This window comes from Chiloscyllium plagiosum, unplaced genomic scaffold (assembly GCF_037043375.1).
Source record: "Chiloscyllium plagiosum isolate Xiang-an unplaced genomic scaffold, Cpla_swu_hap1 HiC_scaffold_7, whole genome shotgun sequence".
Classification (NCBI taxonomy): domain Eukaryota; kingdom Metazoa; phylum Chordata; class Chondrichthyes; order Orectolobiformes; family Hemiscylliidae; genus Chiloscyllium; species Chiloscyllium plagiosum.
In genome coordinates this window covers 13,840,599-13,853,943 of record NW_028270145.1, presented here as the reverse complement: position 1 = coordinate 13,853,943, position 13,345 = coordinate 13,840,599, and the positions used below count along the sequence as shown (strand labels likewise).

Genomic DNA, 13,345 nt, shown 5'->3' with positions numbered 1-13,345 from the left:
ATTGTTGCTGGAATAAGTTCTTAGAATCTTATACCTAATCACAATACAGGAGTACCTTCAATGCACCCACATCAACAGTTAAGTAGGGAATTCAACAGCAAATTCCTGAGGTACATTTGGAGATGGGCAACAAATAGTAGCCATTTCACTGTTGCCTATATCCTGTGAATTAATAATTAAGTGAAAAAATCTGAAGCATAATTTAAATCACACCTAGTGTAACAATTGACCACATGCAACTGCATAGTAATTAAAGGAAATCTTTTGGTCTGGTTTAGTGTTAGCAGTAGGTTTTTGTGTATATTATCCAGGTCTCACTGCACTTTCACTGATTGCAATCATGATTCCACTGTAGCATGATTGAGCGGTGGCTCAGTGGTTGGCACGGCTGCCTCAAAGCACCAGGGTCCCAGGTTTGATTCCAGCCTTGGGTAACTGTCTGTGTGGAGTTTGCACATTCTCCCGTGTCTGTGTGGGTTTCCTCACACAGTCCAAAGATGTGCGGGTTAGGTGAATTGGCCATGCCATATTGCCCATAGTGTTAGGTGCGTTTGTCAGAGGGAAATGGGTCGGTGTGGGTTACTCTCCGGAGGGTCGGTGTGGACTGGTTGGGCTGAAGGGCCTGTTTCTACACTGTAGGGAATCTAATCACTGTTTCACCACAGAATGCTCATCTTTCTGCAAAGGTGCTGACTGGAATAGTCTGGTGAGTTAATATAACATATTCCATAATCTGCAATCCATGTTTAAAATTAACACCACACATGCAATAACTTTTTGTAATGTATAAACTATTGAGAATATAATTGTATAAACAATTTTTTTAAAAAAATCTGTTAAGTACATGCATAGAAGAAACAAACATTTGCCTCGATAATAGAAGTACTTTTCGCCTCTCATATTTTCTGTTGCGTACTTTAGCTCTGGTTCTCAATTGACCTTATGTGCAATGACCACAACTGGCTGATTGTCTGTGATAAAATACAATTTAGAATGCAGTTGCAGTCTCCTTCTGTTAATTAAAAAAAATGCAATTATACAGCAGTTCACACTTTTGCTAAAAGGGCATTTCTGTGCTTTAGCAATTTAAATCAATTGAGAATTTGAAGTAAGCAACTTTGAATTAGGATTGGACTACAGGTATAGATAATTAGAAACTGGATATCCATTTTTAAACATCAGTGTGGTCTTTCTGCATTAATGAAAAGTTATCTTTCATGATTAAAAAAGAATTACCCCAAGATCAAGCATTCCATTTTTCTTGACAAAATAGTTAGTGCCTTCCATGTTTTCTGTTTCCTCAAGGCTGCTGTAGTTGATACAGGAATCAGTCAGACTTCGAGGCAGGTTGGCACATGCCAGTGGCTCATGGGGCAGTTCAGGTATAGCCACTTGGTTACACAACTTTCGCATGTGTTCACTGAAGAAATCAGAATATCCCACATTGAAGGAAGCGACTGTGGTGTTGAAAGTGGCTACAGTAATTGTGGAAATTTGTGACCTCACTGCAAAATATAAAATCAGTTTAAGATTTCACTTCACAACGTTGAACTCAATTGTCAACACTCCAATCTTAAAAACAGAGGACAACAACCCAGATCTTCCTGGATCAAGCAAATAGCTAAGTAACCCGCTCCTCGTGCCAATTCATGTCTCAGTCTTTTCAGGTTCGTTTTCTAGGCATGGTTTTCAACAAGAATGGCAAATCAGAAACCACAGGAAGAGAACAGCACAACCTATAGTTACCTCTTCTGCATGAACAGATCAATATTGGCATGTCGTAGAGACATAGAGATGTACAGCACAGAAATAGACCCTTCAGTCCAACTCATCCTTGCCGACCAGATATCCTAACTTAATCTAATCCCATTTGCCAGCACTTGGCCTATATCTCTCTAAAAACCCTTCCTATTCATATGTCCACCCAGATGCCTTTTAAATGCTGCAATTGTACCAGCCTACACCACTTCCTCACGCATCACTATACAGCTCATTCTATGCACACACCACTCTCTGCATGAAGAAATTGCCCTTTAGGTCTCTTTTATATCATTCTCCTCTCAACCTAAACCTATGCCCTCTTGTTATGGTCTCCTTCACCCCAGGGAAAAGACTTTGTTTATTTATCCTATCCATGCCCCTCATGATTTTATACACCTCTATAAGGTCACCCCTCAGCCTCTGATGCTCTAGGGAAAACAGCCACAGCCTATTCAGCTTCTCCCTATGAGGTCTATTTAAGAGGTGTATTTTATTCTGGTTTCTTTTAAGAGAGAGATTGAATGAGAGGCACCAAGCAGTCTGTGGTAATGTAAACAGCTTGAGGGTCCCTGGGAATTTTTAAAAAAGTTGGAATAATAGAAGCAGCGTGGATGGGTGTGGCCAGTTCTCACAGACCAGGGTTTCCAATTTTTAAAAGCAAAAATAGCTTTTAGATTCAGCAGATGCTGCTGGAATTTTGAAAAATATAGAAGCTGTTTACCCCCTCTCTTGGTTACAGCTAGAAGTTGGGTTTTCTCTTTCCACTGTGAGCATTGCATGCGAGAAAATCGGATTTCTGAATTTGCCTTTTTTTTGCCAAGGCGTATGCTTATGGGATGTTACTGTATTGGAACAGTTAATAATTACTGTATCTATTATTCTGTTAAGTTTACCAACAGAGTCAAGTTATTCAAAGCACTTCTTTCTATTGTTTCATTTTAACGGTAGTTTTTGAATAAATTGTGTTTTACTTAACATGGCGTAGCTTGACTAGTTGAATTGCATCTGGAACACAGCACTTTATATTTAGCTTTAAAATAAGAAAACGTTAGGGTCTAAAATATTTTGAGGGGATCTGATCATACACCAACAGGTGTAAGGGAGCCCTTTAACAATATTAAAAGGTAGGCTGCTGTTGAAGAACTGAGGTGGGACTTCTAACCAGCCCTCCTCTATACCTACATTCCTCACGCATTCTGTCACAGCTCACAAAATGCATTGAACCAAATCCTGTGACAAAGGCAAAAGTCTTAGGCAAAATCACAAATCACGAGTCGGGTATGCATTTCGCAAGCCCTGAATGTACACAAGTCAGATTTTCCAAAGCCCAGATGAAAATAGGGCATGTGAATCCAAATTCATTCTCTATCTTCGCTTTTTTTCGGAGCCTAAGTTGGAGCAGAGAGATAGCTTGTCATGTAGGTTCATGAAATTGGACATTTTGAATCTTGTTCTTCTTTCATTCAATTTGACTTTTTCAATCCAATTCTTATTTTAAAAGGATGTTGTTCTAAGATGATACGTCAATATCTTTCCTTCTGGAACTATTTTGCAACTGTAATTTATAGAAAATGGGATTGGAGTTTTCACTTGGATTCATGCAAAAGATTGCAGAATGTCAAGCACAAACATCTTTAGTGTAAACAATATCTCAATTATGCTTTTCACTGGTTTAAAACATTGCGTTAGGAGCATTCGGCTCATTTTGCAAAACTGTTCACAACTTCCTGATGAACTTGTGATGATTGAGAGAATCTGCAAATAACACTGTGCAGGGGTTCCAGGGTGCAATTCAAAACAAAAAGTCGGTCCTTTTGCGCATAAAAATGCCAACAGGCAGATAAATTTAAATACATACAAAATCTTTTTAAGAAAGCAGCTATAGTACACTAATATAACTAGCAAATGGTTCTGTAAATATTCAAAAAGCTGTTTTTATATTTGTGAAGGAAAACAAAAAATGCTGGAAATACTCAATCAATCTGGCAGCATCGGCAGGAAGGAAATGGAATTAACATTTCAGGACAATGAGCTTTTATTGAGCCATTTAAAATTGGATTACACACAACGGATGATGTGATGAAATGTGCTTATGTTTTCTGAACTAAGTTCAGCTGTGTTAACCACAAGCTACTACTTATCATCTGCACCCAAAATGGAAACTCCTACCAAAGGGTGGCTGCAGCTTTACTGAATGTACAACTTACCTTCTTTAACTGTGTTATCTCCATGACTGTTGGAGTGATCAGGTATATCACTCAGCAAGGTATGATGGGAATGGGAATGCTTAGCACTCATGCCTTCCATTTCTGTTGCTGTATCTGAACTCCCTCGGCGTGTAAATTTCCCTGTAAATGCAGAGTTCTTTTCTTAGAAATGCTAACAAAATATATAAAACAACAAGCAAGAGTGTTATAGTAAAGATGAATTTTAAGGCCATCTGCCAGAATATTTGCTTTCTACACGGTTGCTCATGTAACATATACCTCGGAGACTGGGCTATTTTTGAGTCAGATATCTTGAAGCTTATTTACAACACTACAATATTACAGACTAGTAATAACTCAGTGTCTGAGTTTGTGTTTCCTGATACATTGCAGATGTATAACTGACTGGCTGCACTGATTCCATTATGCAGAAAGAATGACTGAAGGTGAGGCAGGTAACTTCATATCAGGTCATGATATGTTGTAATGCCATGCAGCTCTCACAGAAGTGCAGACTTATCTGGTCTGGAATTTAGGCCTCAGTACAACATGAAGGAGAATCATAAAATGAAATTGATGACCTGTCAATTACCTGGGGTGCAAAGACAATATCACCAGACTAGTAATTTTGAGACCTAGGTTGATGATGTGGGGTTATGGGTTCAAATCCCACCATGGCAGATGGTGAAAATTGAATTCAATAAAAATCTGGAAATAGTGCAACCATCATCAATTGTCATAACAAAAAATAACTGGTTCACAAATGCCCTTTAGGGAAGTAAATCTGTATTCTTACCTGCTCTGGGCTACAGATGACTCCATGCCCACGGTAATATGTTTGATTCTTAGCTGCTCTCTGATATGGCTCAGGAAAGCCACTCAGTTGAAGAGGCAATAAATGTGAGGCAATATATAGGTCCACCCCGTAATGTCTACATCCCGTGAACAAATAATAAAAAAATCCCTCACCTCCTCCTGACTTGTCTCCCATCAGGCAAGACAGGCGCTCCTGGGCTAATTAAGGTCCTTAAGTAAATACCCTACTATGTTGGGTTCACTATGTTGAACTGCTGCCAAGTAGGAAGGTTACTTCATTTGGCCAGGGAGGATCCCCTGCGTCCATTAGCATCACATACCCTCTACAAAGACTATACCATTAGCTCTTTCCCTCCCACACTTGACTCAATGAAGGTTATCCTCAGCATGTTACAATTGTATGGCAACTGGGTTCCTGGTCAATGTGGCGGTGATGTTCTTTTTGGTCAAAAGAGTAGGTAATCCATCCCCCCACTATCCCCTACCCCTGTAACATCTGCCCAACTGGGTTCAATATTGTAATTTGATACCTACTGCATCCCTAACAGAGTTAAGTTTTGTAAGCACCATACAAAGATCACTACGTGGAAACAAAATTACTTTGTAATGAGTTAATTACTTTGTTATTAACTTGAAAAAAGTTAAAAGACTTGGTAGTTGACATACTATGCAATGCAACCTCTTTCACAAATAAAGGGAATTTATTTGTTAAGTAGTGCAATTTTCAAAGCGTTTGAACACCAGGGGAAGACGCCAAACACATCACAAGGACTTCCTTGTGGAAGGATTTGCTGAGAAATAGGAAGGAGAGACATTCGCTAATGTTTCTATGCACCACCTTATGTTGCCTGAACAAAGAAGAAATACTTAAATGTTGATTAGTGGCAAAAAGCAAGTAAGGTAACTCAAATATCATTAAATTCTTCAACTAAAACCAAGGCTAATAAGCTGACATGGGGAGTAAAAACGAAATGAAAATGGCTCACAGAAAATAAGAATAGTTAACAGTTGATAAAACTGTTGTCAGCATGCAACTAGTAGACAGTAAGAGAGGGAGTGGGGCGTTTTAGAGATAAGGAAGATGATACGTGCTTGGAAGAGCAGGGTAAGGTTAAAATGAGTACTTTTTAAAAATCAGCATTTACTCAAGACTAAGGTGCTCATAAAATATCAGGAGATGTGGAGGAATAGGATAGCATGAACATTGATTTTCAGGATGTGCCGGAAAGGCTGCTAATGCTGAGAGTGGATACGGAACCTGGTCCAGATAGCTCATGTCCCCAGTTGCTAAGGGAAATGCAAATGCAGAAAGCTGAAGGATGAGCCTTAATTGTCAGTGGAGGTGCCAGAAGTCTGGGGAGTGTCAAATGTAATATTTGTTCAAGAAAGAGTGTAAAAGAAAATCTGAATAACTACAGTCTGGGTCAGTTTAACGTAATGGACTGGGTCAGGTTTCAGAAGCAATAATTAGAGAAAACATTTACAGGCATTTGAAGAGGTTTGAGTACAAAGAAGAGCAAATTTGAATAACTTAATTGAATTTTGATTTTGTAATGGAGAACATTGAAGGGAATGCACTAGACATTGTCCATTATAGGTTTTTAGAAGTCATTTGTTCAATTTTCACACAGAAGGCAGGTTATCAAAATTGAAGCTTATGAAATTGACAGTTCAAAATAGGAAGGCTTCATAAAATAAAGAATACTATGGTAAATGGTTGCTTTCAGACCGGAGGATGGTAGACAGTGGCGTTGCCCAAGGATCAGCACTGCTTTTCAATCATTTGGTCACTGGAATACAGAGAAAAATCTACAAGTTTTCCGATGATATCAAATTGGAGCTGGCAAAAACGTTGGGCCAATATCAACTCTTACGGACTGAAGGACAATCAGAATGGAGAAAACAATGGCAGATGGAATTTGATTTGCATTTAGAAAGAAAACATGAGGAGAGAGAATGAAACCTAAATAGCACATTTTTAAAGAGAATGGCAAGACGAGAGACCTGTGTGGCCATGTGCAAAGATCATTAAAGATGGTGGGACACAATGAAATAGTAGCATGTAGTATCTTGGACTTCATAAGTGGTCACATGAGTGCAAAGTTGAATCGGCGGGGGAAGGGGTTGTTAGTTAAGATGCACTTTGTCAAAGTTTGGCACAATAAGTAAGTGTTAGTGACTTGGATTTCAACATCTATGATGTTAGTAGAAGTGAAGGTAATCAATGAGTTCAGAAGGAAATTGGATAACATTAGACTTTAGAAGAATGAAAGAAGGCCTTATTTTAATGTATAAGATTCTTAGGTGGCTTGACAGGGTAGATGCAGGAAAGTTGTTTCTCCTTGCGGGAATGGGCAGGTCCAGAGGGCATAGTCTAACAGTAACACTCGGAAGAAGATCACACTAGGCTTGAAATGTTCATCCTGTTTCTCTGTCCACAGATACTTCACAAGGCTCAGCAACTTCCGGGTGTCCAGCGCAGTTGAGACAGCGTTTCTTCCAGCCAGCGCAGGGAGAGCAAACACAATGTGGAGGAGATGGAGCCCAGAATGACAGCGAGAGAGGTACACCGGCACCTGCAATGGCAGTGAGAGCAGGCAGCCTAAGGTCTCCCAGAAGATCTGGCAGTGATGAGTGTGGGGACATTTGAGCCAGTGCTGGGAGAGAATGTGAGTCCAACATGGCTAAGCACTTACAAAGGACTGTAATGTTGAACCTTTAACTTTATTTCTTTATTTTTCTACAGATTTTGTACCTGGGTTCCTTTGTACCTAAGATGACATCGGAAATGGCGACTTTGTACTCTTTTCCACGTTACTCCCATATCCCTGTACTTGAATACACATGACAATAAAATCTAATTCTAAAGAATGGACAGAGATGAGGAGGAATTTCTTCTCTCACAGGATACTGAATACTTCATTGTGCTGTCAGGGTGAGTGGTTAAATGTATCCAAGGCTGAGATAGACAGGGTTTTAATTAGTGAGGGAAACAAGGATGATGGGGAAATTGGAGTTGAGGATTAACAGATCAGGCATGATCTCATTGAAAGATTGGACACACTCGATGGGCTGAATTGCTCACTTCTGCCCCTGTAACTTATGGTCTTATAACCAACTGACAGAAATAAAGTCGCAGGGCAACAGAAACATGGGTCTGAGTATATTTTTTTTCAGAGGACTCCAGCATAAATTGATGAAAAACATTCCTTTTCTTCCTAAATGACTGGATTGTATGGCTGGAAATCGGGTGAGCCAACCTCCACACTCATGTCAAGTATGACGCCAAACTGACATTGTCCTACCTCTTTCTGTCAATACAGAAAGTGAAGTGGCTGTCGAAATTGTCCTTTGAGAAAAGAAATACAACCAACTCTTGAGCTCGTCGAAAAGCCACGCAGCTGGAATTTGTCATCGTGCACTGTATTTCTCGATAGGGTCATCGGAAAAGTATTGAATCATTTCAGGTATGAGTAGGCAGCAGCAAAAAGAGGTGGATGGAAAGGCTTCCAAATGGGACCACGGTTGCAAGAAGCAGGCTGCTGCTCTACGTGGCAGTGTGGAGGAGACTTTGCTCAGGTTTTATTGGCTGGCAAAGCAATTAAGTTGAGAGGTCCAGTTCTGAGGAAGGGTCACTGGGTCTGAAAAGTTAACTCTGATTTCTCTTCATAGATGCTGCCAGACCTGCTGAGCTTTTCCAGCACCTTCTGTTTTTGTTTCTGATTTACAGCAACCACAGTTCTTTTGGTTTTTATTTTGTGTTTAACTCACTGCCACAAACTTTTAGGGCGTGCCTACCTAGAGAAGAAGTTCTGCTCCTCTCTCCAACAGGATTTCTATTCCAATCCTTCTTCTCGTCCACCGACATGGATCTCACTGTCGCTCCTCGTGTTTGATCAGGTATTTGCTAAAACATGTTTCCACAGGCACATTACATTGCTTGGTGATTGCCTCTGGCTCAACGGTTCTGAGGAAGGGTCACCAGACCTGAAAAGTTAACTTTGATTTCTCTTCACAGATGCTGCCAGACACGCTGAGCTTTTCCAGCAATTTCTGTTTTTGTTTCTACATTGACATGGTAGGGGACCTTGAAGGCACAATCCAACCTTTGAAGTGATTCAACACTTCATACCCTTCCACCAGATGTCCCATGCTGGTGTTCAGTAGGACCTGGAGGGCTGTCTTTCTAAGGCTAATTGGTCAGCAGATCCCCACCAGACTGCCGGTAATTGGCTGCCTGAAGGTTGAGTCGACAGACTGAAAAGAGGAGCTGGACATAGAGGATCACATTCCTGTTCCACCTGCCCTCATCCTGCCAGAAACCACGAAATCCAGACCTATGACCTTAGGCCCCAAAATGATCATTTAAAGAGTACTTTTTCGAAGAAACTGAAATGCACAGCAACTAGACATATGACAACAATGTTAAGTAACCATAAGCATCTGGTTTTATCATTTGTGGCTCACCCAGTATTGTAGCTTGCCACCCGCCTCTCTCCAAACCACGCCTTTCTTCTCCAGCTCCAGAAAAGCTTCCAAATGAAAACGTGCTTCGGGTTGGTGACACATCTAAATGATCCTCATGAAGGAGGAATGGCATCCCCATTCGTCGCTGCCGCTTTTTACCCGGGTGATGGAAGGGGATCGAGCCTTTCCGCTCACGCTCCTCTTTCCGAGTCTTGAACTTGTACACACATAAGGGTAGACACACAGGGTAGACACACAGGGTAGACACACAGGGTAGACACACAGGGTAGACACACAGGGTAGACACATAGGGTAGACACACAGGGTAGACACACAGGGTAGACACACAGGGTAGACACACAGGGTAGACACATAGGGTAGACAGTGAAATACTTTTTCCTAGGATGATGACGTCAGCTTGTACAAGAGGGCATAACTACAAATTGAGGGGTGATAGATTTAAGACAGATGTCAGAGGAAAGTTCTTTACGCAGAGTGGTAGGGGTGTGGAATGCCCGACCTGCTAATATATAGTCAACTCAGCCACATTAGGGAGATTTAAACAATCCTTAGATAAACACATGGATGATTTTGGGATAGTGCAGGGGGACGAGCTGAGAATAGTTCACAGGTCGGCGCAACATCGAGGGCCAAAGGGCCTGTTCTGCGCTGTATTTTTCTATGTTCTATGTTCTATAAGGTAACAGGTTTTATTGTTAAGTAATACATCTGAAGTGAGTCAAAAACTATTTTTTCACATTTAACACTTTAACTTCTGGATTACCATCAAGATTTGCTGACTAATGTTACTCTGGCACATGCAATCCCCAATTTATTTAGTTTAGTTAAAATAGCTTTGAGAAAATCTAGGTTCACAATGTCAATAAATTAAACCAATAAAAATATCTAATATGCCAATAGTTTAAATTAATGCTGATTTTATATAGCTATTAGCATTTAGCAGGACTGGCAATCATCTTTCGTATACCGACGACCTTGTTCTGAACATTGTGGGAATATTAAAAATAAATTCCAAGCGTAAGAATAGAATATTGACTGAAGCTATAGCACTGATTTTCCAATTCATTTTTATTTGCCCCAATAAATATCTGTGCAAGATTTCTTTACCTTTTTGAAGATATTCATTCCAAGGTCACTAGAAAGGTCTGGAACAGCTTGTCGTCTCAAGTTTGTCACAGACACCTTAGAAAATGTTTCAGAACTGAGGGATTTTTCCTCTTCATTGCACTTCATAGTAAGATCCTTGAAAAAAAAATTAAACTATAAATGAGGCAAAAACATTTTTGTGAAAATCTTCATCTTTTTACTTAGTCTCACACACACGCAGGGTAAATATAGCACAGAGTTAGTAATTGTGAATGAACAATCCAATTTAAAACTCCACTTACTTGATTTTATAAACCACTGATTTTACCCAACATTCAACAAGCTGAAGGGCATGAAGATAATATTACAGTGCACACCAATACCACTATTTATGTCCACCTGTTGGTGTGATATTAACTCTAAAAGTCACCAGTCAGTGATCAAGTAAATAACCATACTGTGTAAATATTAATCAGATTATGCGAGTTACTCAGAAAGAAAAATCTCCAAACTTTGAAAAATGATGTTAAATCTTCAGCCATGTATTGCAAGATAGATGAATGTGTAAAGTAGTGTTTCAGATTTCAGAAGAAGCTGAGTTTTTTGCTGCAAGCATCGCCTAACACTGTCTGAGGAGTTTGAATTCAAGGACACAGGTCATTCAGTGGACAGTAAAGTTCTGAAAAGGCACAGTGAAGAGCACTAATCAACAAGGGACTTGGATTGCATATCCAGAAAATAAAGTATACATAAATTATCTTTTAAAAATCATATTTTACACCCTCTACTGTTTTTTCCGTTTAATAATTCCTCCTATAACGAGCATGTAAACTGGAGGTACAAGAGTTTGGAAGAAAATTAAATTGATTTCTAGTTGAATATTTTATTCACATTTTACTTAAAGTTATAAAAAGGAAAATAGAAGTCCAAGCCAAAAATGCATGTTCTAGGTATGGCCCAGAAGGTTGCCAAGTCAGCTTGGAAAGAAACAGTTATATTTAAGGCATTTGGGTAGTGCCTAAGAGAAGCAGTTATATCATCAATTGTACCTTCAGGTTAGATGCAAGGCGAAAAAATTAAAATCAGCCAAAACTTCCACTCGCGATTACTCTTCAGGAGCCTCTATTAATAATATCAATTATGGATCTTTCCGTGAATCCATTCAGCTGTGCAGCATCCCATTCATATGGCCTTTTGATACAACGCAGGATAGAACACTCCACTGAAGGTACATACGATCAACAATGTAAATCAAAACAAAAATAAATGGACAGTTATTCCAGATCATCGGGGTCGATACTTCTGTCCAGGACTGGGGGAATGCAGCAATGTTGGAGATGCTTTCAAAAAATGGGAACCTTGTCTTTGGACACAAGAGATCCCAGGCAGTGTTCAAAGAAGAAAAGAGTACTCCTCCCTAGTTTCTGGATCAGATTTTTTGCTCCCTTCCACAAACAATATCACAAAAGAAAATGGACAATCTGACAATGACTTCAAAAGACTCTATTGACGTCAAGGCACTTTGTGATCACTTTGGATTGTGAAAAGTGCAGTATAAATGCAAGTTATTTCTTTCATATTTGCACACTAGAAATAGAAGGTATTAGGAATATCTGCACATAGAGACTCACAGGAATTTGAATTGGCTGAACACAGCTGAATTTCATGCAGAATATAGCCTGTCGGCCCTGAGTTTTTAAAAAAATTTAAACAAAATTTAAAATCTCCCCCACAGCAGCAGCTTGTCTCCTTATGCTGTGGAAAGTGCCTGGGGATGGGACTCTCATCCACGCACTTTGTAATCAACATGGTCATGACGGTCATCCCAAATATTGGTTGCAGTCTAGGTTGGGTCACTAGGGTGATGGGAACTTCTAACGATGCAGGAAATATCAGACATAGAATTGTAAAGTGTACTGTCTGGATAGAGGTTGGAACTGTCCGGATAGCTGACAGGGAATAATGTCCAGGTAGAGGTCAGAGGCATCTTTCCAGGTAGAGCTCAGGGCACATTGTCTGGATGGAGCTCAGGGCGAACTGTCTGGATAGAGCTCAGGGGGAACTGTCCGGATAGAGGTCCGGGGGAAATGTCCGGAGAGAGGTCCGGGGGAAATGTCCGGAGAGAGGTCAGGGGGAAATGTCTGGAGAGAGGTCAGGGGGAAACTGTCCGGATAGAGCTCAGGGGGAACTGTCCGGATAGAGCTCAGGGGGAACTGTCCGGAGAGAGCTCAGAGGGAACTGTCCGGATAGAGCTCAGGGGGAATTATCGGATAGAGCTCAGGAGGAACCGTCTGGATAGAGCTCAGGGGGAACTGTCCGGAGAGAGCTCAGGGGGAACTGTCCAGATAGTGCTCTGGCGGAACTGTCCGGATAGTGCTCTGGCGGAACTGTCCGGATAGAGCTCGGGGGAAGTGTCCAGATAGAGCTCACGGGGAACTGTCCGGATAGAGCTCAGGGGGAACTGTCCCGATAGAGCTCAGGGGGAACTGTCCGGATAGAGCTCAGGGGGAACTGTCCGGATAGAGCTCAGGGGGAACTGTCCGGTTGGTGCTCTGGTGGAACTGTCCCGATTCAGAGCTCAGGGGGAACTGTCAGGAAAGAGCTCGGGGGGAACTGTCCCGATAGGGCTTGGGGGGAACTGTCTGGATAGAGGTCCGGGGGAAATGTCCGCGTTGAGTTCAGGTAGGTCTGTCCGGAGAGAGCTCAGGGGTCACTGACCTGATGGAGCTCGGGGAACTGTCCAGATAGAGCTCAGGGGAAAATGTCCGGATAGAGCTCAGGGGGAACTGTCCGGATAGAGCTCAGGGGGAAATGTCTGGATAGAGCTCAGAGGGAACTGTCCCGATAGAGCTCAGGGGGAACTGTCCAGATAGAGCTCAGGGGGAACTGTCCCGATAGAGCTCACGGGGAACTGTCCCGATAGAGCTCAGGAGGAACTGTCCGGATAGAGCTCAGGGGGAACTGTCCGGATAGAGCTCAGGGGGAAC

The 13,345-nt window shown here is 41.2% G+C and overlaps 1 protein-coding gene across 7 annotated transcripts in view; it reads right to left on the bottom strand.

The window, feature by feature from the left end:
- The window catches only part of unc80 (unc-80 homolog (C. elegans)), a 338,459-nt gene that overhangs the window by 237,747 nt on the left and 87,367 nt on the right, over positions 1-13,345 (bottom strand). For all 7 annotated transcript variants that reach the window (XM_087988742.1, XM_087988738.1, XM_087988739.1 and 4 more), the window contains 4 exons: positions 10,380-10,514; positions 9,252-9,468; positions 3,969-4,109; positions 1,237-1,505 (listed from right to left, as the gene is read on the bottom strand). In XM_087988742.1, coding sequence (XP_087844868.1) covers positions 1,237-1,505; positions 3,969-4,109; positions 9,252-9,468; positions 10,380-10,514 — 762 coding nt within the window. The remainder of the gene's footprint in view (positions 1-1,236; positions 1,506-3,968; positions 4,110-9,251; positions 9,469-10,379; positions 10,515-13,345) is intronic.